Source organism: Bombina bombina, chromosome 5 (genome assembly GCF_027579735.1).
Source record: "Bombina bombina isolate aBomBom1 chromosome 5, aBomBom1.pri, whole genome shotgun sequence".
In the NCBI taxonomy this organism is placed as follows: domain Eukaryota; kingdom Metazoa; phylum Chordata; class Amphibia; order Anura; family Bombinatoridae; genus Bombina; species Bombina bombina.
This window is the reverse complement of record NC_069503.1, coordinates 53,995,850-54,022,853: the sequence shown is the minus strand read 5'-3', so window position 1 is coordinate 54,022,853 and position 27,004 is coordinate 53,995,850. Positions and strand designations below refer to the sequence as shown.

Here is a 27,004-nt window from a genome sequence, read left to right as displayed (position 1 = left end):
CTCTGTCTAATTTCTTCCATTTTGTTTTCAAAAAATCTTTACTTAAATTATTTATTCTTTCAATCATTACTTTTTGTTTTTCTAAGTATTCTTTAGTTTTTTCTTCCTTGAGTTTATCTTTTATTTCTAAGATTTCTTTTTCTAAATCTAGGAGGGTATCTTTTCTAGATCTTTTAAGGATATCTATTAGGTCCAAAGAGGCCTTATTAAGAACGCCCTCCCATTCCATTTGGAATGTTTCTTTTAATGGGAATGCACATTCTTTATTTAATATTAGCCCTTTCGGTACTAGCCCTTTAAGTGTGTATTTATTTAAAAATAAAATCTCAGTTTTTTGTTTCAATTCCCTAGTGAGCAATTTTTCTAATTTACTCATTATATCGTCTAAATTTTCAAAATCAGAATATATAGCAGTATCTCCTTCCTTATTCCCTTACATGGTTTTGTAGAAACTTTCTCTAAATTCAAAGATATCTTCCATAATGAAAAATAAAGGAACTCTGCTGCAACACTAACAAGAGACTATGAAACAGGTGTGTGCAAGTGTGTTAAAGTGTGCGCAAGAGGCACCAAGCTACTCCAACCCTAAAGTCCCTCAAATTAGGGAAAAAGGATAAGTGAAAGAATGAAAACGAGGAGAAGCGCTAAAAAAGCTAAAGGTGCTAAACAGTTTAAAAATAATTGCTATGCAGACAAATTGAGATAAAAAAAGAATAAATTTACTTGCTTAACAGATATAATTTAAAACAAACAATCACATTGGTACATGTCCTACAAAAAAGAAAAAGACATAGATCACTTAAGAATCGGACGTCTCCGATGTATAAAAAACACAAAATAAAAACTGCTGTTGCCAATATAAACCTTGTCTCAGTATTATGAGGGGGAGGTCGGCATCAAATCTAAAGTCCTCAGATGATTCAAAAGAGAACCGAAGCCGGGTAAGTGTAAACCCGTTTTACCTTTAGGTGTACCGTCCGTGTATCAAGAGGCACCTCCGTGAGGCGTATACGTGTCCCGTGACATCACAAATCGGGAGGCGTCGTCTCTGTAGGGCAATCCTATTGGTCAGGATAGCTTGAAGGTAAACTATAGCGGCCGCTATAATATAGATGGTGAACTCCGCTCTTAGTGCAGGATCGCACGCAGGGTCACAGTATAACCAGATTTCCTCTGTAGATCTAATAGTAAACGGCCCTTTAGTGTGTGACTTGAGACCGGCTTCAATTTAAGCGCATGGCCCTTCACAGTGTAGTCCTCGTGTTGTCCGTGGGTAGCTGAAGAATCTTTCACTCCAATACAGAAATACAGTCCTTATAGACAAAATGTGAAGTGTAAGGCAGCTGTAACTATCATCAATGATAAAGGCCTAAAATTTACATTTAATTACAGTCAAGAAAAAGTCACTTTCCTTGACCTAGAAATCATGGTGATAAATGACTCTATTGAGACAAAAACACACTTTAAGGATGTAGACTCTAACAGCTTTATACATTCAGACAGTTGTCACTTTCAACAATGGAAAGAAAATATCCCTGTAGGTCAAGCCTTAAGGATACGTAAGAACTGCTCTAGACTAATGGACTTTGAGGAGCAAATAGGGACACTTATGGAGAAATTTAAGGATAGGGGCTATGATGAGGAGCTAGTCCAAAGTGCTACTAGTAGAGCTAGATCATCAAATAGGAAAACACTTCTCACCTATAAACAAAAAAACATTTTAAATGAAAAAGATACTATAGATACACTGTTTATCACTGATTACAGTAATGATCATGGTACTGTAAGAAAAATTCTTAATAAACACTGGCACATCCTACAAGCAGACCCCATTATAGGGAAGAATTTGACTGATAGACCCAGATTAGTGTTTAGAAAATCAAGAAACTTAAAGCAAATATTAGTTCCTAGTACTTTTCAAGAGAATAAAACTAGTCTGAACACACAATTAGATATTGCAGGAAGGAAAGTGGCAGGTTTTTTCCCCTGCTATACGTGCAAGGCCTGCCAGCATAGTTGTAAGAAAAACTCTTTAATAATTCCACCTAAAGGTGATTCATTTCAAATAAAAGAGCTTATCAGATGCACAACAAAAGGGGTCATTTATGTACTCCAATGTTCTTGCAATTTGATATACTTTGGAGAAACAAAAAGGATGCTAAAGGATAGGATCAGGGAGCACCTGTTATGTATAGAGAAAGAAAGAGAAGATACCAGACTCTACAAACATTTCAAAGAAGTTCATAAAGGGCAGACAAAGGATTTAACTTTCTGGGGAATACAACACATTAAGTGTCACTGGAGAGGAGGTAACATAGATAAACTACTATGTATAAAAGAAGCGGAGTACATATATAAATACGACACTTTACATCCAGCTGGTCTGAACTCTGAACTCGACATCTCACCCTTTGTTTTAGATTAATTTTGGCTTAAGTACGACTTTGTACTATTCTATTTCTTATTTTTATTTTATTTCTAATAGTTTCTAATCAACTTTAGATTCTCACTATTTAAAAATTAAACGTTTAAATTTAGTCACTGTACAATCTTGATACCTTTTGTTTTATGGGATAAATATGTATCCACTTTTATTAGTCACAGGACCTCTGCTACTCTTTCATAGTTTAATATTGTTCACTATCTATAAATTCGATTACTGTGTCATTGCAAGCACCTATATAATTTCCCATAACGGCAGAAAACTGCAGTTATATATAATAAAAAAAATTTCACCTTGGTTCGTAGTATATATAAGCATATTTAAAATAAAAATAAAAATGTTTTTACTTATCTTTCTTTAAGTACATTAGTATATAATGACTTCTAGCACAAAGTCACATTTTTTGACCATTTTAGTGAGGATGCTTTGTCGCTCTTTTAAATCCTCCTTTCAGTGAAAGTAATATTGTTATTTGAAAGCACCTTTGAACCTGAGTTAAACCTTTATTTTTATTCTTATTTGACTGCAAATTGCGGCAAATATACAAATGCCCCAAATTCAAGCATCTCTAGATATATTCTCAAATCCAATTAGATATAAGTGGTTTGTTTCTTATTTCATTTAGATATATAATTTTTTCTAAGTTGCCAGTACTGTTGCCAATAGACCAATTGTATTAAACACACCTGCCAGTTAAAGTAATCTCACCTGACCAATAGGTATGAGTCTACACTGTTTAAAAGGAGGCTGTAACTGGAGCTAATTCATCTTGAGAAAGCCCTGTAAGAGGGAGAAACGCGTTGATGATAGTTACAGCTGCCTTACACTTCACATTTTGTCTATAAGGACTGTATTTCTGTATTGGAGTGAAAGATTCTTCATCTACCCACGGACAACACGAGGACTACACTGTGAAGGGCCATGCGCTTAAATTGAAGCCGGTCTCAAGTCACACACTAAAGGGCCGTTTACTATTAGATCTACAGAGGAAATCTGGTTATACTGTGACCCTGCGTGCGATCCTGCACTAAGAGCAGAGTTCACCATCTATATTATAGCGGCCGCTATAGTTTACCTTCAAGTTATCCTGACCAATAGGATTGCCCTACAGAGACGACGCCTCCCGATTTGTGACGTCACGGGACACGTATACGCCTCACGGAGGTGACTCTTGATACACGGACGGTACACATAAAGGTAAAACGGGTTTACACTTACCCGGCTTCGGTTCTCTTTTGAATCATCTGAGGACTTTAGATTTGATGCCGACCTCCCCCTCATAATACTGAGACAAGGTTTATATTGGCAACAGCAGTTTTTATTTTGTGTTTTTTATACATCGGAGACGTCCGATTCTTAAGTGATCTATGTCTTTTTCTTTTTTGTAGGACATGTACCAATGTGATTGTTTGTTTTAAATTATATATGTTAAGCAAGTAAATTTATTCTTTTTTTATCTCAATTTGTCTGCATAGCAATTATTTTTAAACTGTTTAGCACCTTTAGCTTTTTTAGCGCTTCTCCTCATTTTCATTCTTTCACTAATCCTGACAGACATCATACATCCGGATCAAACCGGATTTATGTGCCATAGAACGTCGGTGACTAATGTGCGGAGGGTGCTGCACACCATTGCGCATTTTGCAACGGGTCCTGAAGCCCCAGGGGTGCGAGGGAACTCGGAGGCCTTCCTGCTATCCCTGGATGCAGAGAAGGCCTTTGATAGGGTGGAGTGGAGTCATCTTCTAGATGCATTGCAGCGCTTTGGCTTTGCAGGTTCATTCCTTACTTATATCGGTAATATTTATGCAGCTCCGTAGATTCACATCATGGCTAATGGCCTGTTCTCACCACGCATATCACTGCAAAGAGGCACGCATCAGGGGTGCCCCTTATCCCCCCTCCTTTTTAACTTGGCCTTGGAGCCCCTGGTCATAAAATTGCGTTCGACATACCCAGGCATACTGCTTGGAAAAGAGAGGCTATATCTTGCATTGTATGTGGATGACATGCTCTTGTTCGTGGAACACCCAGCAAAATATATCCCAAAGATATTGACGACAATCGAAGCTTTCGGGTCTTTTTCAGGCTATAGAGTGAATGAAACCAAGTCGGAAATTCTGTGGCTCCGGAAACACAAAATCCAGCTGTTCTCCTACCCATTTCAGGAGGCTAAGCCCACCTTGACCTACCTGGGTATTCATTTGTCCACCAGCAGTCAAACCCAATACCATAATAATATCATGCAGGCGTGTCGTGATACTGCGCGTACGATGGAGGGGTGGAGGAGTCTGCCGATCTCCCTTACTGGGCGCATAAATCTAGTCAAGATGGTAATTTTACCATGGCTGCTATACCCCCTTCTGATGTTACCATTCCTAATTACTAGGAGGGATATGGCGGGGTACAATCGGGCCCTTTCAAAATTCTTGTGGAAGGGGGGTAGACCGAGAATAGCTCTCGCAAAGTTATATGCACATCCCTCGAATGGCAGGTTGGGCCTGCCCAATCTGAAGCTGTACAATTGGGCAGCACTTAACCGCCTCACGATTGATTGGCAACTAAAAACGAGGCACTTCTACTCTCCTGAACTAGAGGGACAGTCCCTGGGGGGGTTTGATCTTTCGTTCCTACCCTTCGCCGTGTCTAATAGCCTCCCTGCGGCGAGTAGGGATAGCTTTCTCTACAAGGACATACTAAGGGCTTGGCGGCTAGCCCTCTGACACATCGGTCGTTGTTGTGTGTTGTCTAGAGTGATCCCATTGCGAAATAACGCTTGCTTCCCCCCTGGAACAGATTTCTCTCCCTTTGTCTTGTGGGACTCCAGGGGGTTGTGCTCTGTGGGAGACGCTCTGGATCTCTTTAGAAAGTGCATCAAATCTTTCGCTGAGCTGCAGGCCCAATTTGGGCTGCCGCTGGCCCACTTTTATGCTTACCTACAGATGAGGCATTACATTGACCAACTGATAAGAGGAGACCCACAATTCTGGGAGCCACATGCATTTGCCATGACGGTGACCTCATTTAAACTAGGCAATTTCACCATCTCAGGAATATATAGAACGCTTTTGAGCCATATTGAGTCTAAAAACTTAACCCTGTTGGAGGGCAAGTGGAATAGGATTCTGGAGAGAAGATCTATCAGAGCTAATTCAGCAAAGTGTAGTGAATGCTCAAAAAGTGACTCTTTCCATGTCCCTAAGAGAATCTCAGATTAGATTGCTACATAAGGATTACATTATACCACAAAGACTAGCTAAGTGGAGACCCGGGGTGGTAAACGAGTGTAGCAAGTGCAGATTGGGTGATCCGGATTTTCTCCACTTTTTCTCTGCCTGCCCAAAGGTTAAACAATTTTGGGGTAAGATTGCCTCTTGGATCACGAGTGTCATTAAGCTTGGGGCCCAATTAGAAGTGGAACAGATCTGCTTCCTGGAATGGAGAGACCACAATTTTAGGGATATCCGCTTACTGGACGGAGAGCACTGCCCCTACCTTCAGCACATTTAGTCATAGCCTACACAAACAGCTGCTCATCGAGCAACTAGACACTAAATTGGACACTAATAGGAGACTCAAACACTTCATAACCAAATGGCGGCGATACATTGAATCACTGAGTATGGACTCCCAGAGACAAATATTAATCCCCTTTGCACACACTGAATACATGTTGACAGCATCCTTGAGGGGAGAGTGGGGATTCTTGTATCAGACACAAAGCAATGAGGGGAGAGGGAGAGAAAGCGCTGCCATATAGACATTAGAACGTGGGTTCTGGCTTCAGCCCCCTACCACCTCCCCCCTCCTCTTCTCTCCCCTCTCTTCCCCCCTTTCTCTCCCCCCCTTTTTTTTTTCCATAGAGCATACAGCAAGACTATTACACTATATTCCGGAGACCCAGCCAATAACTGGTTAAGTAGTTTATAACAGTTAGTCAAATTATGTTTGATGTTATGGTAAAATATATTGTGTACCCCCATAGGGGGAGGATGAAAAGAGGACAAGGGACAGGTGGATTAAGAATCTGATTCAGATCATTGTTGTAATACCTATTACAGTTGTACATGTGTTTATTGAATTTTACATCTGTCAACTACGCGACTGTGCGTTTGGATTTTGTAGCTGCATATTTGTTTGTAACCTTTCTCTTGTTCTCAATAAAAACAGTATTTAAAAAAACAAAAAAAAAACATGTATCAAATGTGTAAACCTAAAAAACAGAATATAACATTATTTTCATCAATAGGCCACTACATATAAATATAGGTCAAAATTGGAAATTCAACCCACATGTACATACGCATGCAAACACACAGAAAAACTATGTGTATGCATCCATGCATACATGTGTATGCACATCATCAATAAAGATGGACTATCATAGAGGAACTTTTAGGATTTATATAATTTATGTAATTAATATGCCTATACAAGAATAAGGAGAATTTATAACTTTATATCAAATGAAAATAAAATTACCAAAAGGCTGTCCAATTACAGTCTCTGTTTAAGCCCTTTGGCCATAAAGTGCACAATTCATTAATCCAGAAAGTTTCACTTCTACTTAATAGGTTTTCCCTATCACCCCCTCTTCTTGGTGTATAAACTTTTTCAATTATCTGAAAATGAAGCTGGCTGATTCTATGTCCTGCTTCTAAAAAATGTGAAGCTACAGGTGCATCCTTTTTATTACAACGAATATTTGACTTATGCTCCGAAATTCTTTCACGTGCTTCCCTGGTCGATTGACCAATATAAATTAGGGAGCACGGACACTTAATAGCATAGATAATATATTCGGATCTACATGTCAAATATTCTTTAATCCTATACTTTTTCCCTGAATAAGGATGACAAAAAGTGTCACCCTTAATCATTGAATTACAATTAATACAGGATAAGCTTGGATAACAACCTTTTCGTGCTCGGACAGTTAGGGTACTCTGTATATTTTTACTTACTCCAATATCGGCTCTCACCAATTTATCCCTAATATTAGGGCTACGTTTATAAGCTGGCATAGGGAATTGTTTAAAGGCACCTACTTCTGGATGACATTTATATAAAATATGCCAATATTTTCGAATAATTTTATTAACTTGATAACTCCTAGTATTGTATTGAGAAACAAATTTAAACCTCTCTGAATTCTTAGAACTATCTTTTATTCTCTTCACTGTTCTAGACTTGCTATCAGCAACAACAACATCCTGTTTTATGTTCTCTATAAGTGTTTTAGGATAATCTCTCCGGATAAATTTATCAGACATTTCTTCCAAACGAACCTTTTTTACTCTAGGGTCAGATACTATGCGATCAACCCTTAACAGTTGACTTTTAGGGACTGCCTTACAGGTGGAAGGTGGATGAAAGCTTTCAAATAATAATGTGTTGTTTCTGTCAGTAGGTTTAGAATAAATATCTGCCTTCAATCCAAATTCACCTTTGTAAATGTTTGTGTCCAAAAACTGAATAGAATATTCATCATATGACAAAGTGAATTTAATACCATTAGCTGAACAATTAAGGTCACCAATAAATGCCAATAGGGATCCAATATCGTCATACCATATGCCAAACACATCGTCAATAAAACGCCACCATGTGGCACCATACTGTTTAAACAATGGATGTTCATAAACAAACAATTCCTCAAAATTAATCATAAATATGTTGGCATATGTACGGGCGACATTGGACATCATGGCTGTCCCTTTTCTTTTGAAGTAGAAAGTTTCTTTAAAAAGAAATAATTTGCATACAAAATTAATTCCAGTAAATTTACAAAGAATTGTATCTGTGCCATGTTGTATCTTTTATCATTATTCAACATTTTGGTTATTGAGGCTATCCCACTTGTATGTTTAATTCACGTGTACAAACTGGACACGTCAAGAGTAAATAAAATAGCCTTCTGACTTGATACATTAAGATCTTCCAATTTATTAAAAAAATCATAGGTATCTTTGATATAAGAAGATGATTTAGTGACATATGGCTGTAATATTTTATCAAGGAAGATCGAGATGTTGGAAAAGATGGACCCTGTGCCAGCCACAATTGGCCTACCCGGTGGCATACTTTTATTTTTGTGAATTTTAGGTAGGCAATATATGACAGGTCTAACGGGATGTTTTACCTGCAAAAATTATCTTAGATCCTTAGAAATTAAACCCTTAGATACAGCATTGGATAAAATCTCAGTAATGTCACATTGTATTTTGTACGTTGGATCAAAACTGATTTCTGTATATACTGACACATCACTCAACTGTTGCATAATTTCTGCCATATATGCCTCTTGTTTCATTATGATCAGGGCTCCACCCTTATCCGCACATTTAATGGTTAACCCTTTCTTCTCTTTAATAGCTTTCAGTGAGGCCAAATATGTATCAAATTTCATCTTTTGTTGCTGAAATACATAATCCGGTTTCACAAACAGATTTTCCACATCACTGAGAACTAGTTCAAAAAAATGTATTGACACTGTTGTCTATGATTTCACATCTGTTCCTCAGGTATTGTTCCCAGATGGCTTGGGCTAGGATGTAAGAGTCCTTAGTGTCAGCCCTATATGACCTGTACTCCTCGAGTTCTATGAGGTCAGTGGTTTTCGGTCTCCACTTGAACATGGTGGGGGCACAGATTTCCAATTTTTTTGCAATTAGCATCTTAGCACTATTCGTTAATATTATAAATAATATGCTATGTGCCTTACATGGGAGTTTTAGGTGTTTGTTTAGTAAAAAATATTAGGGATAAGCACCTGAAGGGCTTCTTCTATCTCTCCTATTATGTCACTCCAGAATTGGTTTATGCTGTTACACCACCACCACATGTGTCCCATCCCACTTCCCACATGGCCAAAGCGCCAACAGCAGTTTCTAGTTGAGGGAAAAAATGTATGCAGATGCCTAGGGGTGAGATACCAATTATGGAGTATTTTATAATTTAGTTCCAATATGGATGCTGAAGAGGAGGACGATTTTGTGTTATTAAATTTGGTGGAAGCCATCTGGGGAAGAATAATGACCCCCAATTCCATCTCCCAGGACTCCACAGAGTGGGGTAGACTGCCTGGGGGAGGTTGAGTTAAAATCATATATAATTGGGATAGTGTATGTTTCATCGGGTTTTTAGATGTGAATAACTTTTCTAGAGTGGTCAAAGGTCTTAAGAGATTATTACTGTTTTTATGGGTTGTGATATAGTGGTGAACTCTTCTGAAGTTAAACCAGTTATAAGCCCACTTGAATCCTTTTTCCTGTAGTTTCACCTGTGAGCACACGCGTTCTTCCACCGAGAGGTGATGGATAGCAATGTCAGTGATTTGGATATCACTTGTGCACTGTATTCCTAGGTCGGTCAGAGAAAATTTGGGGTTGTGGATCAAAGAAGTGAGGGGAGAGGGCAGCGAGGAATGGTATAGATTTATCTTGTTTGCTAACTCCCATTGGTATAGTGTTTCCCTGGTAACTGGGTCAGTTATGTCCCTGATTAACTTTTCAAAATTAGTAAGCCAGCAAATGGATTGTAAGTTCACTCCCCTTTTTAAATTTTCCTCCAGCTGAATCCACCTTTTCTGATCTCTGTGTATCCTCCAATCGAGAATTCTCTGTAGGAATATTGCATGTCTGTAAGATTCTATGTTGGGGACCCCCATCCCGCCATGATTTCTGGGGGACATCATAGTTGTACCATTTATTCTAGGATGTTTTCCCTGCCATATAAAGGAGCTTAACAATCGTTCGATTTTCGTGGTGTATCGGGGGGGAAGGGGGATGGGGAGAGCCTGTAGGATGTACAGGAGTCTGGGGAAGGCAGTCATCTTGACTGCGTTGATCCTACCTATCCAACTAAGATGTTTAGAGTGCTATGAAGACAGCTCATGTGCTAATGCTAACCTAAGAGGGAGATAGTTTAAATTATAAACTGAGTCTATGTTTTCTGCCAAGTGTATGCCCAAATATTTTAGGGAATCCTTACATCGACGGAAGTGGCAGTCTAGCTTAAGCTGTTGCTCCATATGAGGAGTGAGGGAGGACCCAACGATCTCTGACTTGGAGGTGTTAATAAGGAAATTTGATAATTTGTTAAAAAGTTCTAGTTCCTCTAGTAGGAGGGGGATTGACTTGTCGGGGTTTGTTAGTGTGAATAGCACATCAGCGAATAAGGATAGTTTATATTCCTCCTCGCCTATTATTATGCCCTCTATTCCATTATTTTGTTGTATTTTGGAGGCCAGAGCCTCCAATAGGCCTACGAACAATAGAGGAGACAAGGGGCATCCCTGCCTCGTATCGTTTGTGTTCAAAAATGGGGGGAGAGAATTCCATTTAGGGAGATTCGGGCACTAGGGGAATCATATAATGTGAATATTCTATGGAGCATAGAGCTCCCTATGCTGAATGTCTGTAGTGCAGCCCTCAGAAAAGACCAGCTAACCCGGTCGAAAGCTTTCTCTGCATCGGTAGAAAGCCAGACTGCTGGGATGCCCTGTTTTTTGGTGTGCCAGAGTTGATGTAGATTCTGGACTGTATTGTCCTTTGCTTCCCTGTTTGGAACAAAACCCACCTGATCCTGGTGTATTATTAGCGGGAGAATAAGGTTTAGCCTGTTGGAGATCATTTTTGCAAATTGTTTTACATCTGCGTTCAAAAGGGATATTGGTCGGTAGTTTGGGATCTGATCTGGTGCTTTGTTGGGTTTTGGTATTACTGTTATATGGGCTTGTAGTGCTTGAGGAGAAAAAGTTTTGTTATTATCAATGTCTTGAAAGTAAGCAAGGAGGTGTGGGGCAAGGGTGTCTATAAACTTGGAGTAGCAAGCATTCCCAAAGCCATCAGGGCCTCTTCATGACTGAGCTTCTGAGAAGAGTATATATTACCACCCCAGGTAATAGAATATATACAGAAAGTGGTAATTCAAAAAGAGTGTATATTGTCTATACTGTACCACTTTTTTCCATCCTGCTGAAGGGTCAAAGTAGGCGTTCTGTCTTGAAAGTTCCATATTCCCCCAGAGAAGGACGCAAGCCCACCCGGCAGTGCCTGATGAGCAAACCTTTAAATGTCCAGATGAGTATATTTTCCACCTTGTTCAGGTGGAATTGGTGGAGGATGCGGGTCCTGTCTTACGTCTCTTTGAGGCTACCTTATTCCAGTTGGGACGTTGCTCTTTTGGGTGTCTCTGTCTGAATCTGCCACCCAAAAAGGTACATCAACGAACCTTTCCGGTGGAAGTTCAACAGTGAAATTTAGTTTCTTAGCGAGAGTGTACAGATCTGTGAAGCTTTTATATATGATTTGGGCTCCATTGTGGGTAACAATTAATCTAAAGGGAAAGCCTCATCGGTACCGTATGTTGTTTTCTTGAAGAATCTTTGTGATGAAACGTACTTCTTTTCTCTGCTGAATTGTTTGAGGAAATAGATCCTGATAGACTTGTAAATTATGGTTTTGAAACTGGATTGTCTGTCTGAATCTTGCCGCCATCCCGATCTCATATTTTGTAGTGTACTTTAACAACTTAAGAATAACATCTCTGGGTGGAGCTGGAGGCTTGGCAGGCGGTCTCAGAGCCCTATGAATTCTTTCAATGTCCTTGATTTGAATGGGTGGGGCCCGTGGGGTCAGGAAGTGGAAAAAACCTATTACATAGGCTTTGAGTTGATCCTTTGATATCTCTTGGGGGATTCCCCTGATTCGCAAGTTGTTCCTCCTTCCTCGATTATCAAGGTCCTCTATTTTGTCTTGCATGTCTTGGATCATAGAGTCATCTATGGGCAGCTGTTGCATGTTAGAGCTGACCACATTATTTAGGTGGTCTTGTCCCTCCTCCAAATATTCCATTCTGGAACCCAGATCATTGAGATCTTTCTTCAGATCCCTGATTGTTTTAGAGGGGAGGCTTGCTATTTGTGTTTGTATAGATTATGAAAGGTTGTCACACAAATATTTTAATCTTCTATCAAAAACTAATATTGAGGAAACTGTGCAAATTCAAACCCAGTTTAATTAATCTAATCTACAGCACAATAAGTTAGTACAAAACACATTAGCAACAGTTGAAAGAAGGATTGCAGACTTGCTAGAATCCAGATCACTGCGTGCTGCTTCAACAATTCGCTCTGCTAAATCTAGAAGTACTTCCTCTTCATCTATAAGCTCCGCCATTATCAAAGCACGTACAGAAGCAGAAGCTGCAATGGTGCGCGCCTCTTTTAGCAAAAAAGAAGCAACACTGAAAATGGAGGCAGCAAAACAGGAGAAGGAAAAATAATTAGAAGCAGCAAAATGGGAAAAGGAAAAAGAATTAGAAGCAGCGAAAAAAGAAACAGATTTAGAAATATTGCAAAATAAAAAAGAAGTAGCTGTCGCCATGGTTTAAAGTTACTTGAGGCAGCCAATACAGAAGAGCTCCTAGAATATTCTATCAGTCTGGTGGCATCAGACTACCCAGAGAAGCAAACATGTGATTATGTTCTTAACCAGAGTGGAAAACATTACAACTCCTTTGAGGAGGAAGAAGGAGGCAATGCTCTTAAAGACAGAAGTTGGAATGATGTGCACCCTATCACAAATGATATACATCTCAATAGCGAACCAATTGCTCCAGCCAGAACAGATGCAATTCAGTGGATAAGCAGCTCAGGTGTCAATGCACAAATTACACAACCTCTTGTAAACAAGCAAGTATGGGGCCCATCACCGTCACTTCCATTAAGATCAGTGAAAGAAAAGGCTTCAGCTGGATTAAATGCATCAGCGAACCCATACTATCCCTCAGCATTCAATTCCAATTACCCAAGTGATCTTCAGGCACCTCCAGTATCAAAGACTGAGAGGTTAGAGATGTCTGAGTTTGCAAGGTATACGATTCGATGTGAGCTTACTAATACAAAATTTGATGATCTGCCAGACAACTAAAGGTCTTGGAAGTCTACATTCAAGACTGCTGTTGAAGATTTAGGTATATCTGCTAGAGAAGAGCTTGATCTGCTGGTAAAGTGGTTAGTTGCTGAATCTGCAGAATGTGTCAAGAGGCTCAGAGCTGTCCATGTAGACAACCCAGTTGCAGGTTTAAAAATGGTTTGGGAGCGTTTGGATCAGACCTATGGTAGTCCAGAAGAAATTGAAAATGCCCTTTTAAAGAAAATACAAAAATTTCCAAAATTCACAGTTAGGGACAATCGCAAGCTACAAGAGTTAAGTGATCTTCTGCTGGAACTAGAAGCTGCTAAAGCAGATCCATGTCTATCAGGACTGAGTTATCTTGATACTGCACAAGGTGTGAATCCAATTGTGGCGAAGTTACCTCATGCTCTTCAAGATAAATGGGCAACAAAAGGATCAAGATACAAGCAAGAGAATAATGTATCATTCCCTCCTTTTCCTTTTTCAGTAAGTTCATCCAAGACATAGCAAAGAGAAAAAATGATCCAAGTTTCTCTTTAACCAAATTAAATCAGTGGGTGGTTACTTCTCCAGAACATGAGAAAGAAACTTCAAGATTCAAGAACTCAAAGAAATCAGTGTTTATCCAAAAGACAGATGTTGCACCTTCCAGTCAAGGAATGCAAAGTGAGAAATTAAAGAATTTAATTCAAGAATGCCCTTTGCACAAGAAGCCTCACGCACTTAAGAAATGTCGTAGCTTTAGAGAAAAACCTTTGCAAGAACGCATAGAGCGTCTTAAGAATTATGGACTATGCTTCAGGTGCTGTGCTTCAACAGATAATCTTTCTAGAAACTGTAAAGCCAATATTAGATGTTCAGAATGCAATAGTGACAGACGTGTGTTTGCTCTCCACCCAGAGTCTTCAAGTTCCCTTCCACTTGAAAGTATTGCCCCTGTTGAAAGGCATGGCGGGGAGAAAGCAGAAGAGGCAACAAACAAAACATCTGTTGCTTCTAAATGTACGAAAGTATGCAGAGGCGGCCTTAGTGGAAGGTTCTGCTCTAAAATAGGTCTTGTCAAAGTGTATCCTAAGGGAGAGCCTGAGAAATCAGTAAGAATGTATGCAATTCTGGATGATCAAAGCAATCGATCACTGGCTAGAACAGAATTCTTCAACATATTCAACGTAAATGGTAATTGTTGTATTTTATGAACACACCTAACTTTAATATCAGACTGTTATTTCCATGGACATTAATGGATATGTCTACAACATCAAGGACTTAAAGGGTTAAATGCAGATTAAGAACAGCATTGGTGATTCTGACCTACAGTTACCAGCTTCTTTCAGTTCAGAGGTGACAAGACAAGTTTGGGAAAAAAACTGTTGGAGAATGGAGATCTGAGCAAACTCTCTATCAAAACAATGCCTCAAAAGAAGAAAAGAATTCACAAACACATTTTACAACCCTTACAAACAGCATCTCACAGGTGGTGTCATAAACTGCAAGGCCCTGATTTTATCTCAGTTCCTATCACCAATAGCCTAAGGACGTCACATTCTACCCCCCTGATCTAATGATGTCATCTGGTCTCTGACTGAAGAAATGTACAGCTGGGTGTGGGCTGGGCTGTGTGAAAGAATAAATGACTATATAAGTTAGTTGCCATTGTATGTATGTAGGCAAAGCTCTCTTCTCACTCACCTCTCCCCTTCCATCTCTCTCTCTCCCCTTTTCCACCTTACCTTTCCTTCCCTTACATTAGTTAGCAACTTGTTTCTATGTAAATACTTATTTTCTGTCTAATAAAAGATATAATTTCATCAAGCAGCGTCCTGATTTCCTAAGCTAAAGGTAATATTAGTGTGGAAATAGTAACTAAAAAGTTAGCAGATTCTACATTTGGCACCCGAACAGGGACGTGGATAAATCACTAATTCCACGTTGAACTACAGCTGAATTTGCAAAACTGAAGTACTGGAGCTGCAAGAATTCCTTGTGAATAGAGGCCGAACCGGACTTATCTGTGTGGGAAGTGTGCAGATCTACAAGACACCGTGTAAAGAGAAAGCTGCAAGTACTGTAAGTATATGTTTCTTTGTGTTTATATGTCATGTCTCTGTATGCTACAGAAAAGTAAATGTATTCATTGTTTCTTGCTGAATTAAGTTTACTAAAATCTGTAAACAAGAGAGTAACCAGACATCTCTGAGGGTAAAGTGTAATAGGCATAGCCCAGTTTTACATGCAGCTCAAAAGGAGATCCCTCTAGGTCTAGATTTTAGGCTAATAATGCAAAAGGTTTGTTGATGTTAGATGTGTACTTGTGAGTGTGTACATATGTACTGTGTATAGTGTGTTTTGTGTACATCTGTACTGTGTATAGTTTGTTGTGTGATCATTGTGTACATCTGTACTGTGTATAGTTTGTTGTGTGATCATTGTGTACATCTGTACTGTGTATAGTGTGTTGTGTGAATCTGGTGTGTGTATTGTTAGTAAGAATGGAACTGGTTGAGAAATACATTAAGAAATATGCCTCTGTCACATTTATTACATGTGCAGAAGATCCATTGACACGTCAGTTTTATAATGTAATTAAACAATGTGAAAAGCACAATAATGAACTAAGTAGAAAACTGTTTCAGAAAGACATAGAAAAAAGAGAGCTAAGTAATTTACTAAGTTTGTTTCTAAGAATGAAAGAGATTGCTGAACAGAAAGAGTTGGAATGGAAGGCAGAAAGAACTGATATCATAGAACAGCTGGATAAACTTGGTCAATCTATTATGGCTGTTGCTAGTCACTCTGAAAAGAGATGTGAGTGTGATACACTGAGTGAAGAGATAGACAAACTTACTAAACTGAATGCTGAGCTACAAGAGAGGCTTAATGAATGTGAAGTGAGGTGTGGCATGGGACAACAATTAGTAACATGTATGGAAGAAAAGGAAATGCAGAGAGAGAATGTTATTGCATCATTTAAGGCAGACTTATGGGAGTCTGAATCACAGCTGTTAAATAAAGAACAATGTATCTTGTCTCTTAAAGCACAGGGGATACAAGACAAATGTAACCATTACAGGAGTAGTCTAGCACATGTGTGTCCTTTAGAAGTAGATGGTAATGAAAGTCAAACTATAGAACTAGATGGACAAACCCCTAACATTCCTGACAGTTCTTTGTTAACTTTAAACCAGGTCCCCTCTACTCTAACTCCTCGAATAGAATGCAGACAAAGTAACCCCCAATTACAGACTAAAGTAAATAATCATACTAGCTCTTGCTCCCTTACAATACAAGACCGTAATAATTTGTGCCATATTTTAGGTCACTTTGACACCTCCACACCACCTGTAATCCTTTCTAATAAGTTAGAAGCTGTTATTACTCAGTATAATTTAGGCAACAGAGATGCATGTGCTTTGCTCAGGGCCTGGTTGCCATCACAATTAGCTGCACAGCTAAGGGCACCAGTAGGCACCCATAAAGGAGTGTCTCCTGATATTGATGCAAACTGGGGAAATTCAGGGGACAGATTAAAGGAATTACAGTATGTTATGTGTTGTCGTGATGCCAGAGGTACCAGTGCCATAGCAAATGCAATTTTACAGGAAGGAGATGACCCAATTTTGTTTTGCACTGAGTACCTTGCACTGTATAAGATAACTTATGACTGCCACAACATGTCCCCAGATGATGCAGATTTTCTTATTCTATGGCAAATAAATGCACGTTAATTGACAGTAGTACAAGAATCACTCTTAGAAATGCCAGCTCCTATACAAACTTTGTTAACATACTTAAAGACTGGTTTAAAGACTCAAAGCATAAGAATGCTACTCATAATAATATATCTATGCTAACTGAGAGTCAGGGAAAGCAGAGATTTTTGAGACGCTGTTTTAAATGTGGAAAGTTTGGGCACATCATGAGGGAATGTGTGACATCAATGAGAGATACCAGGAATAAAAATTACATTAGGAGGCAGAACAAAATATCATATTTAAGTAAGGAAGGAAAATACAGTGCTATATTTGAAGGTGAAAAGGAACAGAATATATCTTCTTTAACAAAGAAAGAAATAATAGAAGAACCTACTAGGGAGGAAACTTGCAAAGAGCCCCCATCTAAAAAAGACTCTCAGCAAAATTTCAAAGAGCCCTCATCCAAAAAAGAAGGGACAAATGTTCCATTTCAGATGCCTTACATAAACTGGCCATTTTGGGCACTGTTTAATTATACACAATTGGCAATGCATCTATTGATATTCAATTTAGCTCAACCTGTGTATATTGCCAATTGATTGAAGAAATCTGTTTTATTCTCTACATTCTATTACCCTGTATTCCATGTATAGTGATGGTAGAATTTTACTTTAGGCAAGTAGAGATTTATTTTGTTTCATTTATTTACTTTGTATATATGTCTATATTAATGCTATGTTTCTTTTTTTTTAGGGCTATTACTTGAAGAGAAGTGAACTTTGTACAGTCTACTTCTAGAAATTAAGAATTTTGTAATTGTTTATTTTTATTCACAGGTTGTTGCTATTCATGAATAAAATGTTTATAGTATAAAGAAATGCATTTCCCCCTTTTTCTTAAAGACCACGTGGTGCTTTATGATGAGCTCATCAGTTACATAAATGTAATATAGTCACAATGAATTGTTTGCAAACAATTGATCATAACCAGTTTATTTTAAAAGTAATGGTTTCAAGTACTGTTTTATATGTCTATGTTATTTTGTTTGTGTTATTAATGTCATGAACTAACAATTCTGATTACTTACAGAAGCAACCTATACCATCACCCAAAGAAGCACAAATCATTTACTGTAGAGAAGACTAGATATTTTAAATTGGATAATTCAATGCAAAACCCAAATTTAGTTATTTAAGAACGCTGTTATATTTAAAGAGAACAGCAACACGTTTTGTGTGACGTACTGTTTTTATGTTGTGTTTGTTCTGTGTCTTCCCTGTGTTATATGTGTAATTTTTTTTTTTTTTTGTAATATGGTTCCTTTTCTATCAAGGAACCAAACGGGGGATCCCTTTTGTATTTTTAAGGACATTTTTTATTCACTACCATTTTTTTATTTTTAAGGACATTTTTTATTCAATACCATTTTTGTATTTTTAAGGACATTTTTTATTGTTAAGGACATTTTGTATTCACTACCATTTTTGTATTTTTAAGCACATTTTTATTTTTTTCTCTTTTTGCCTTTTTCTATCACAATAGGTAACATTTTTTAAATGCTTCCGTATTAGTTTTTTTATTTTTAAATCTGTTTTGCCACACTGGGCAATGTTTTTCAGTAATTTTTTTTTCATAAGCCAGTTATGTTTAAAGAGTATAACATTGTCTACTTATAGGTTTTTAAGTGCTGACCAGTAGATTATAAGACTGTGTGCATGCCTTGAAGCAGATAATGATACTATGATTTAATGTTAAAGAAAGTAGTATACATGTTTTGCAAAGCTATATGCTACGTTTTGTTTATGACCTCAGATATCAGGCATTTTGTATTAATAAATTATAATCTGTCACAAATGTATAACATTCAAATCTCACAATGTGCTAGAAAATAATTTGCAAAGTTCGAGCACTACTCCTAGTAGTAGTCATTAGTGTGTGTGATATGTAACAATTAATTTGTATCATATGTATATTTATTCTAAATATGCTGATGATTTTATATACATCTCAGATTATTGTTAATTCTAACAGGGTAAAATATATATTGTATTTGTAAAATTGATTTAATCATCATATTCATAATGTGATAGATAGAATGTGCTACACATTGTAAGGGAATGGTATTTTAGTATTTATTTCATATTTAGAGTATGGATGTGAATGAATGGTTTTATTTCAGGTTGCCCCACTCACAGAAGAAACTATAAAGTGAGCAGTACAACGTTATGATCATAAGTGATTTAATGATCAAAGAGGGGAATGTTGTATTTTATGATCACACCTAACTTTAATATCAGACTGTTATTTCCATGGACATTAATGGATATTCAAAGGCTACGGGACATTTGTCTACAACATCAAGGACTTAAAGGGTTAAATGCAGATTAAGAACAGCATTGGTGATTCTGACCCACAGTTACCAGCTTCTTTCAGTTCAGAGGTGACAAGACAAGTTTGGGAAAAAAAAACAGTTGGAGATCTGAGCAAACTCTCTATCAAAACAATGCGTCAAAAGAAGAAACAAATTCACAAACACATTTTACAACCCTTACAAACAGCATCTCACAGGTGGTGTCATAAACTACAAGGCCCTTATTTTATCTCAGTTCCTATCACCAATAGCCTAAGGACGTCACATTCTACCCCCCTGATCTAATGATGTCATCTGGTCTCTGAAGAATTTATAGCTGGGTGTGGGCTGGGCTGTGTGAAAGAATAAATGACTATATAAGTTAGTTGCCATTGTATGTATGTAGGCAAAGCTCTCTTCTCACTCACCTCTCCCCTTCCATCTCTCTCTCTCCCCTTTTCCACCTTCCCTTTCCTTCCCTTACATTAGTTAGCAACTTGTTTCTATGTAAATACTTATTTTCTGTCTAATAAAAGATATAATTTCATCAAGCAGCGTCCTGATTTCCTAAGCTAAAGGTAATATTAGTGTGGAAATAGTAACTAAAAAGTTAGCAGATTCTACAGTAATCCTTCATCTTACACCCTTGGTACATGTGCAGGGCAGTTTGAAACAAAAGGAAGAAGAGCTAGTGATTTCATAATAGCTTCTATTACAGATGGTATACAGTTGCCTTTACCTACACTTATTGAATGCAATCAAATACCAGATAACAGGGATGAGATTCCTACGCCAGAAATAGCACATTACTATCCTCACATGAAACACATACACCTAGATTTAGAGTCCTGCGTTAGCCGTCAAAACCAGCGTTAGGGGGTCCTAACGCTGGTTTTGGCCGGCCGCTGGTATTTAGAGTCTTGTAGGTAAGGGTCTAACGCTCACTTTCCAGCCGCGACTTTTCCATACCGCAGATCCCCTTACGTCAATTGCGTATCCTATCTTTTCAATGGGATCTTTCTAACGCCGGTATTTAGAATCTTGACTGAAGTGAGCGTTAGAACTCTAACGACAAAACTCCAGCCGCAGAAAAAAGTCAGGAGTTAAGAGCTTTATAGGCTAACGCCGGTTCATAAGCTCTTAACTACTGTGTTCTAAAGTACACTAACACCCATAAACTACCTATGTAACCCTAAACCGAAGTCCCCCCACATCACCGCCACTCTATTAAATTTTTTTAACCCATAATCTGCCGACCGCACACCGCCGCAACCTACATTATCCCTATGTACCCCTAATCTGCTGCCCCTAACATCGCCGACCCCTATATTATATTTATTACCCCCTAATCTGCCCCCCCCCGCAACGTCGCCGCTACCTTACCTACACTTATTAACCCCTAATCTGCCGACCGGACCTCACCACTACTATAATAAATGTATTAACCCCTAAAGCTAAGTCTAACCCATAGCTAGTTGCATACCAGCTCTATAGAAGAATGCCCATATATTGCTTTTACTTAGTAGAGACATTCTAAGACTACACAAGGTACGCCAGCAATGTAATGGGCCTCATAATTCTCCATAGGCTCAGAGACTTGACCTTGGCTGGGTAATAGTTGGAGATGCCTGTATAGGAAAGATCTACAGAACAGACATTGCTAATTCCTTGAAAACTAATGTGTTAATTAATGGACGTCCATCTTACTTTGAGTCATGCCCAAATCACTACCATGTAAAGGAGAGACCTGGAATCTATGAACATTCATACTATGCTAGTCAAAATGATATAGTTACTCCCTTACCAGATGATGACAACATTGGAAATACAGTGTTCCACACAACACAGCATGACAATAAACTAGCTTCTTCTATCGAAGATAAAGAATTTCTCAAGTTAATGAACAAAGAGTTTTACAAGGATGACTCAAACAGTTGGGTAGCCCCTCTGCCATTTTGCAATCCAAAACAAAGGTTACCCAACAACAGAGTTCAAGCACTCTCTAGACTTTCTTCCTTACAACGTACTCTAGAGAAAGATCCAAAGATAAAAGAACACTTTGTATCATTCATGCAGAAGATATTTGAAAATAAGCATACAGAGCCAGCTCCTCCACTAAAAAAAGGTGAATAATGTTGGTATCTTCCTTCATTTGGCGTCTATCATCCACACAAACCAGGTCAAATAAGGGTTGTGTTTGATTCAAGTGCACAGTATGAAGGCATGTCACTCAATAGTGTTCTTCTTACTGGACCTAACCTTACTAACAGTCTCTTAGGAGTATTGATCAGGTTCAGGAAAGAACCTGTAGCATTCATGGCTGATATACAACAGATGTTCTATTGTTTCATTGTTCGAGAAGACAATAGGAATTACCTCAGGTTTCTGTGGCATCTCAACAATTATACTAGTGCTGAGATAATAGATTATCACATGAGAGTGCATATCTTCGGCAACAGTCCATCACCTGTAGTGGCAATATATGGACTGAGAAGAACAGCTCATGAAGGTGAAAGGGAATATGGAACAGATGCCAGACAATATGTAGAAAGAGACTTCTATGTGGATGATGGAATCAAGTCTGTACATACAGATGAAGAAGCCATTGATCTGCTTAAAAGAACACAAAGGATGCTATCTGTAGCAAACCTAAGGCTTCATAAAATAGTCTCAAACAGCAGCAAGGTGTTGAAAGCCTTTACTCCTGCAGACCATGCAACGGACCTCAAAGACTTAGATCTAGGTACAGATACACCACCTGTACAACGAAGTCTTGGCCTACATTGGAACATATCAACTGATAAAGTCGTATTCAACAGCTACAGAAACAGATCTACATCTTCTCAGATGCATCTACAGAAGCTATTGAAGCTGTGGCCTACCTAAAAGTGACCGACATTGAAGGAAAACCACATGAAAGATGTATCAGCAACCGAGTAGAACATATCAGGAGATCTACAAAACCAGAGCAATGGTATTACGTACCTATTGACCAAAATACTGCAGATCTTGCAACCAGGTCATTAACTTCAGCACAATGCATGAAATTGACATGGCTGACAGGACCAGCATTCTTGTTAAACTCTACAGATACAACATCAACCAGCACTACATTTGAGTTTGTAGGACCTGATAAAGAGAACCATCTTCAAGCTACTACACTTCTTACCAGTGTACCTGGTCTTGGTTTACAGAAGTTTTACTTCTTCTATCTCACATGGATTGTGATTATACTCATAGACACTGGTTGACAATTTGTAAGGATTACAATAGAGAGATGACTACAGGGGACAGTGTCAGCCCTGCTACTAATCAAGAATTATCATGTGAAAACAACATGGACTTATGTTTGCAATTGCATTTTGTATGTTTTCCTCTCTTTCTTTGTCTTGCAGGTCTCATGGATAAAGAGGCTTCAATCAACATTTTTATGTTCACTGTTTATTGGTTGATTTATATAGTGGTATCTACATATTTTATTAACACTAGCATATAACAGATACACAATATATATTATTAACACTAGCATATAACAGCTGCATAATATATATTATTAACACTAGCACATAACAGCTACATAATATATATTATTAAAACTAGCACATAACAGCTACATAATATATATTATTAATACCGGCACATAACAGTTACACATGATATATTATTAACATTAGAACATAACAGCTACACAATATATATATATATATATATATATATACAAAAGACTGCAAACCCGGAAGTCCACCTTAAACTGAAAAAGGTGTGCCTCTATGAAATTTTCCTTGATTACTGAACCAATTAGAATACAAGAACCACCTTTATAAGGATGCACCTAACCTGTCTGGAGTATCTTGATAAAGCCCCCAGAGGGTGAAATACGTAGAATTTACTCCAGACCTTTGCACTACAACAATTTTAACTCCTATTAACTGCGATCCAGCCCCTTAAGTGGACTCTTTAATTTCTATGATTTAGGAGCAAAAGCCATAAGGAGGACCAAGGATCTGATCAGCTATAAATTGGAGAATACTACTTCATTACTACAACAGTGGATTTCCAATATTGCGCTTATATGTGCCGAAGCAGAATCCTAACAGCTGCACTATAAAACATCTTGTTAAAGATCATCTATACCTTCACAAGCTAACATCCAGCGTGCACCCTCACAGCCTATTAAAAGAGAGGTGTGACTTCCAACAACCAATAACATCGGAGGCTTGTTGTTTTTGTAATAAGCCGCGAAGGAGCACAACATACAAGGACGCTCAAAGAAGCAGTACATCGGTTCAGAAGTTTTCTCGATTTTCAACGGACACTTGTAAGGTACCTTACGGTTTGCCCAATAACTGTTATACACACAAAGTGGCTATATGGATCAATTTTTATACTTTTAATACCCAATTTTTTGTAAGGCCAATTGACCAAAAGAAATACTTATAGGGAGACGTCCCTATGTTTTATTTATTTGAGATTACATTTTTATGAATTTTATGCCTTAAGTTTATGTCGCAAGTTTTTCTAGTTTATTAAATAAGTCAATTTTTATCTATTATATCTATCATCTTTATTTACGGACACCAAACATATCACCTGTAAATACAGACATATCTATTACTATCTATCTATATTTTAAGGACATCATTTAGTATCATGAACACTATTTATAAACACAAACTTATCCCTTTAACCTAATTTATTTTGTAAAGGACACGATTTACGGACATCATCTATATTGTCTGTATACACAGACTCACCTATTTCTTATATGTTTTCCAAAGGAAAACATTTTGAACACTAGATATCTTGTCTACATACACGGACTCAAATATTAAATTCACTGTCACAGATAACCTTTTTACACTTAGATAAGTCACACTCTGTTATGGTAGTATAAATCCTAGCTTATTTTATAAGCGCCAGCGGTAATCTTTATTTGTACATTCTATCTTAACCCAAACTACTGAGGAGGAGTAGTTTCATATCCGCCAGGCATTTAGGATTTATAGTAAGCGCCAACCCTCTTTTCACCTTATCATCAATATATATTATCAACACTAGCACATAACAGCTACACAATATATATTATTAACACTAGTGCATAACAGCTAAACAATATATATTACTAACACTAGTACATAACAGCTACACAATATATATTATTAACACTAGTACATAACAGCTACACAATATATATTATTAACACTAGTGCATAACAGCTAAACAATATATATTACTAACACTAGCACATAACAGCTACACAATATATATTATTAACACTAGTACATAACAGCTACACAATATATATTATTAACACTAGCACATAACTGCTACACAATATATATTATTAACATTAGCACATAACAGTTACACAATATATATTACTAACACTAGCACATAACAGCTAGACAATATATATTATTAACACTGTCACATAACAGCTACACAATATATATTATTAACACTGGCACATAACAATTACACAATATATATTACTAACACTAGCACATAACAGCTACACAATATATATTATTAACACTAGCACATAACAGCTATACACTATATATTATTAACACTAGTACATAACAGTTACACAATATATATTATTAACACTAGCACATAACAGTTACATAATATATATTATTAACACTGGCACATAACAATTACACAATATTTATTACTAACACTAGCACATAACAATTACACAATATATATTATTAACACTAGCACATAACTGCTACACAATATATATTATTAACATTAGCACATAACAGTTACACAATATATATTACTAACACTAGCACATAACAGCTAGACAATATATATTATTAACACTGTCACATAACAGCTACACAATATATATTATTAACACTGGCACATAACAATTACACAATATATATTACTAACACTAGCACATAACAGCTACACAATATATATTATTAACACTAGCACATAACAGCTATACACTATATATTATTAACACTAGTACATAACAGTTACACAATATATATTATTAACACTAGCACATAACAGTTACATAATATATATTATTAACACTGGCACATAACAATTACACAATATTTATTACTAACACTAGCACATAACAATTACACAATATATAATATTAACACTAGCACATAACAGTTACACAATATATATTATTAACACTAGCACATAACAGTTACACAATATATATTATTAACACTAGCACATAACAGCTACACAATATATATTATTAACACTAGCACATAACAGCTACACAATATATATTATTAACACTAGCACATAACAGCTACACAATATATATTATTAACACTAGCACATAACAGCTACACAATATATATTATTAACACTAGCACATAACAGCTACACAATATATATTATTAACACTGGCACATAACAATTACACAATATTTATTACTAACACTAGCACATAACAGCTACACAATATATATTATTAACACTAGCACAGGACTGGGAATAAAAAGCAGCCCTGGAAATTTAACTCATGGGAAAATACCATCTTATTACTTCAAAAGAGTTCTTACTACTATAATCTTAAAAAAAACAGAAAGATCTCCTTTGTCTCAGTGCATACCGTCCGATATCACTTTTAAACTGAGATTACAAGATTTTAGCGAGTATCCTCACTAAAAGACTTTAAACTGTTTTACCCAATCTTATTCACGTGGATCAAACAGGCTTTATGATCATTCGTAATTCATCTGCAAATATTCGCAAGACCTTGCTGGTTTTAGATTAGGCCAAAGGCAAAGATAATTTTTTTCTCCACAATCAGACGCTGCTATTCTAACTTTAGATGCTGAAAACGTGTGATATGCTGAAAAAGCATATAATTAACTTGTTTAGTTCTTTCTCTGGCTACAAAATAAATATATACGTAAATCTCAAATTCTCTGGATAACTAAAAATAATCATTCTTTTAACGCATCTTTATTCCAGGAAGCAGAGAAAATCTCTTTCCTATTTGGGCATTAATATTAGTAAATCCCCAAAAGAATGGTATAAGTTTAACATCCCTGAAACCATCAAAAAGATCACTTCTCTCTTACAGAACTGGACTAACCCTTTCACTCTCACTTTCGGGAAAGATTAGTCTATTCAAAATGATCGCTTTTCCTAAATTATTATATAAGTTACAACATCTTCCCATCTTTGTCTCGAGGAGAGACCTTCAAATTATATACTCAGCATTAAAGACCTTTCTATGGCGTAAAAAGAAACCAAGATTAGCTGGAAAAAACTCCATCAGCTAAAAAAGTTTGGAGGTTTTGCACTCCCCAATATTAAATATTATAACTGGGCCGCCTTAGCTAAATTAGCAGCAGAATGGTTAACGGATACCCAATATCTTTCTTCCAGAGAGTTAGAATCTAACTTAGTTTCCCCCTTGTCATTAAACAATCAACTAAATTTAGACTTTCAATTGTGCCCCGCTTTAACTAGAGAGATGATCGGTATAAGCAATGTAAATCGCAGCATGGCACAAATTTCTGAGACCGCCTGGGATAAATAACAAAATCTCTGTGATGTCCTGTTTTATGCAGGAACTTTTGCAGTGTTATTAAATTAAGGGTTT

The 27,004-nt window shown here is 37.2% G+C and overlaps 1 protein-coding gene across 1 annotated transcript in view; it reads right to left on the bottom strand.

Annotated features, from left to right (window-relative positions):
• The window catches only part of LOC128661301 (uncharacterized), a 324,509-nt gene that overhangs the window by 205,019 nt on the left and 92,486 nt on the right, over nt 1-27,004 (bottom strand). The window contains exon 4 of the mRNA XM_053715572.1: nt 11,807-12,362. Coding sequence (XP_053571547.1) covers nt 11,807-12,362 — 556 coding nt within the window. The remainder of the gene's footprint in view (nt 1-11,806; nt 12,363-27,004) is intronic.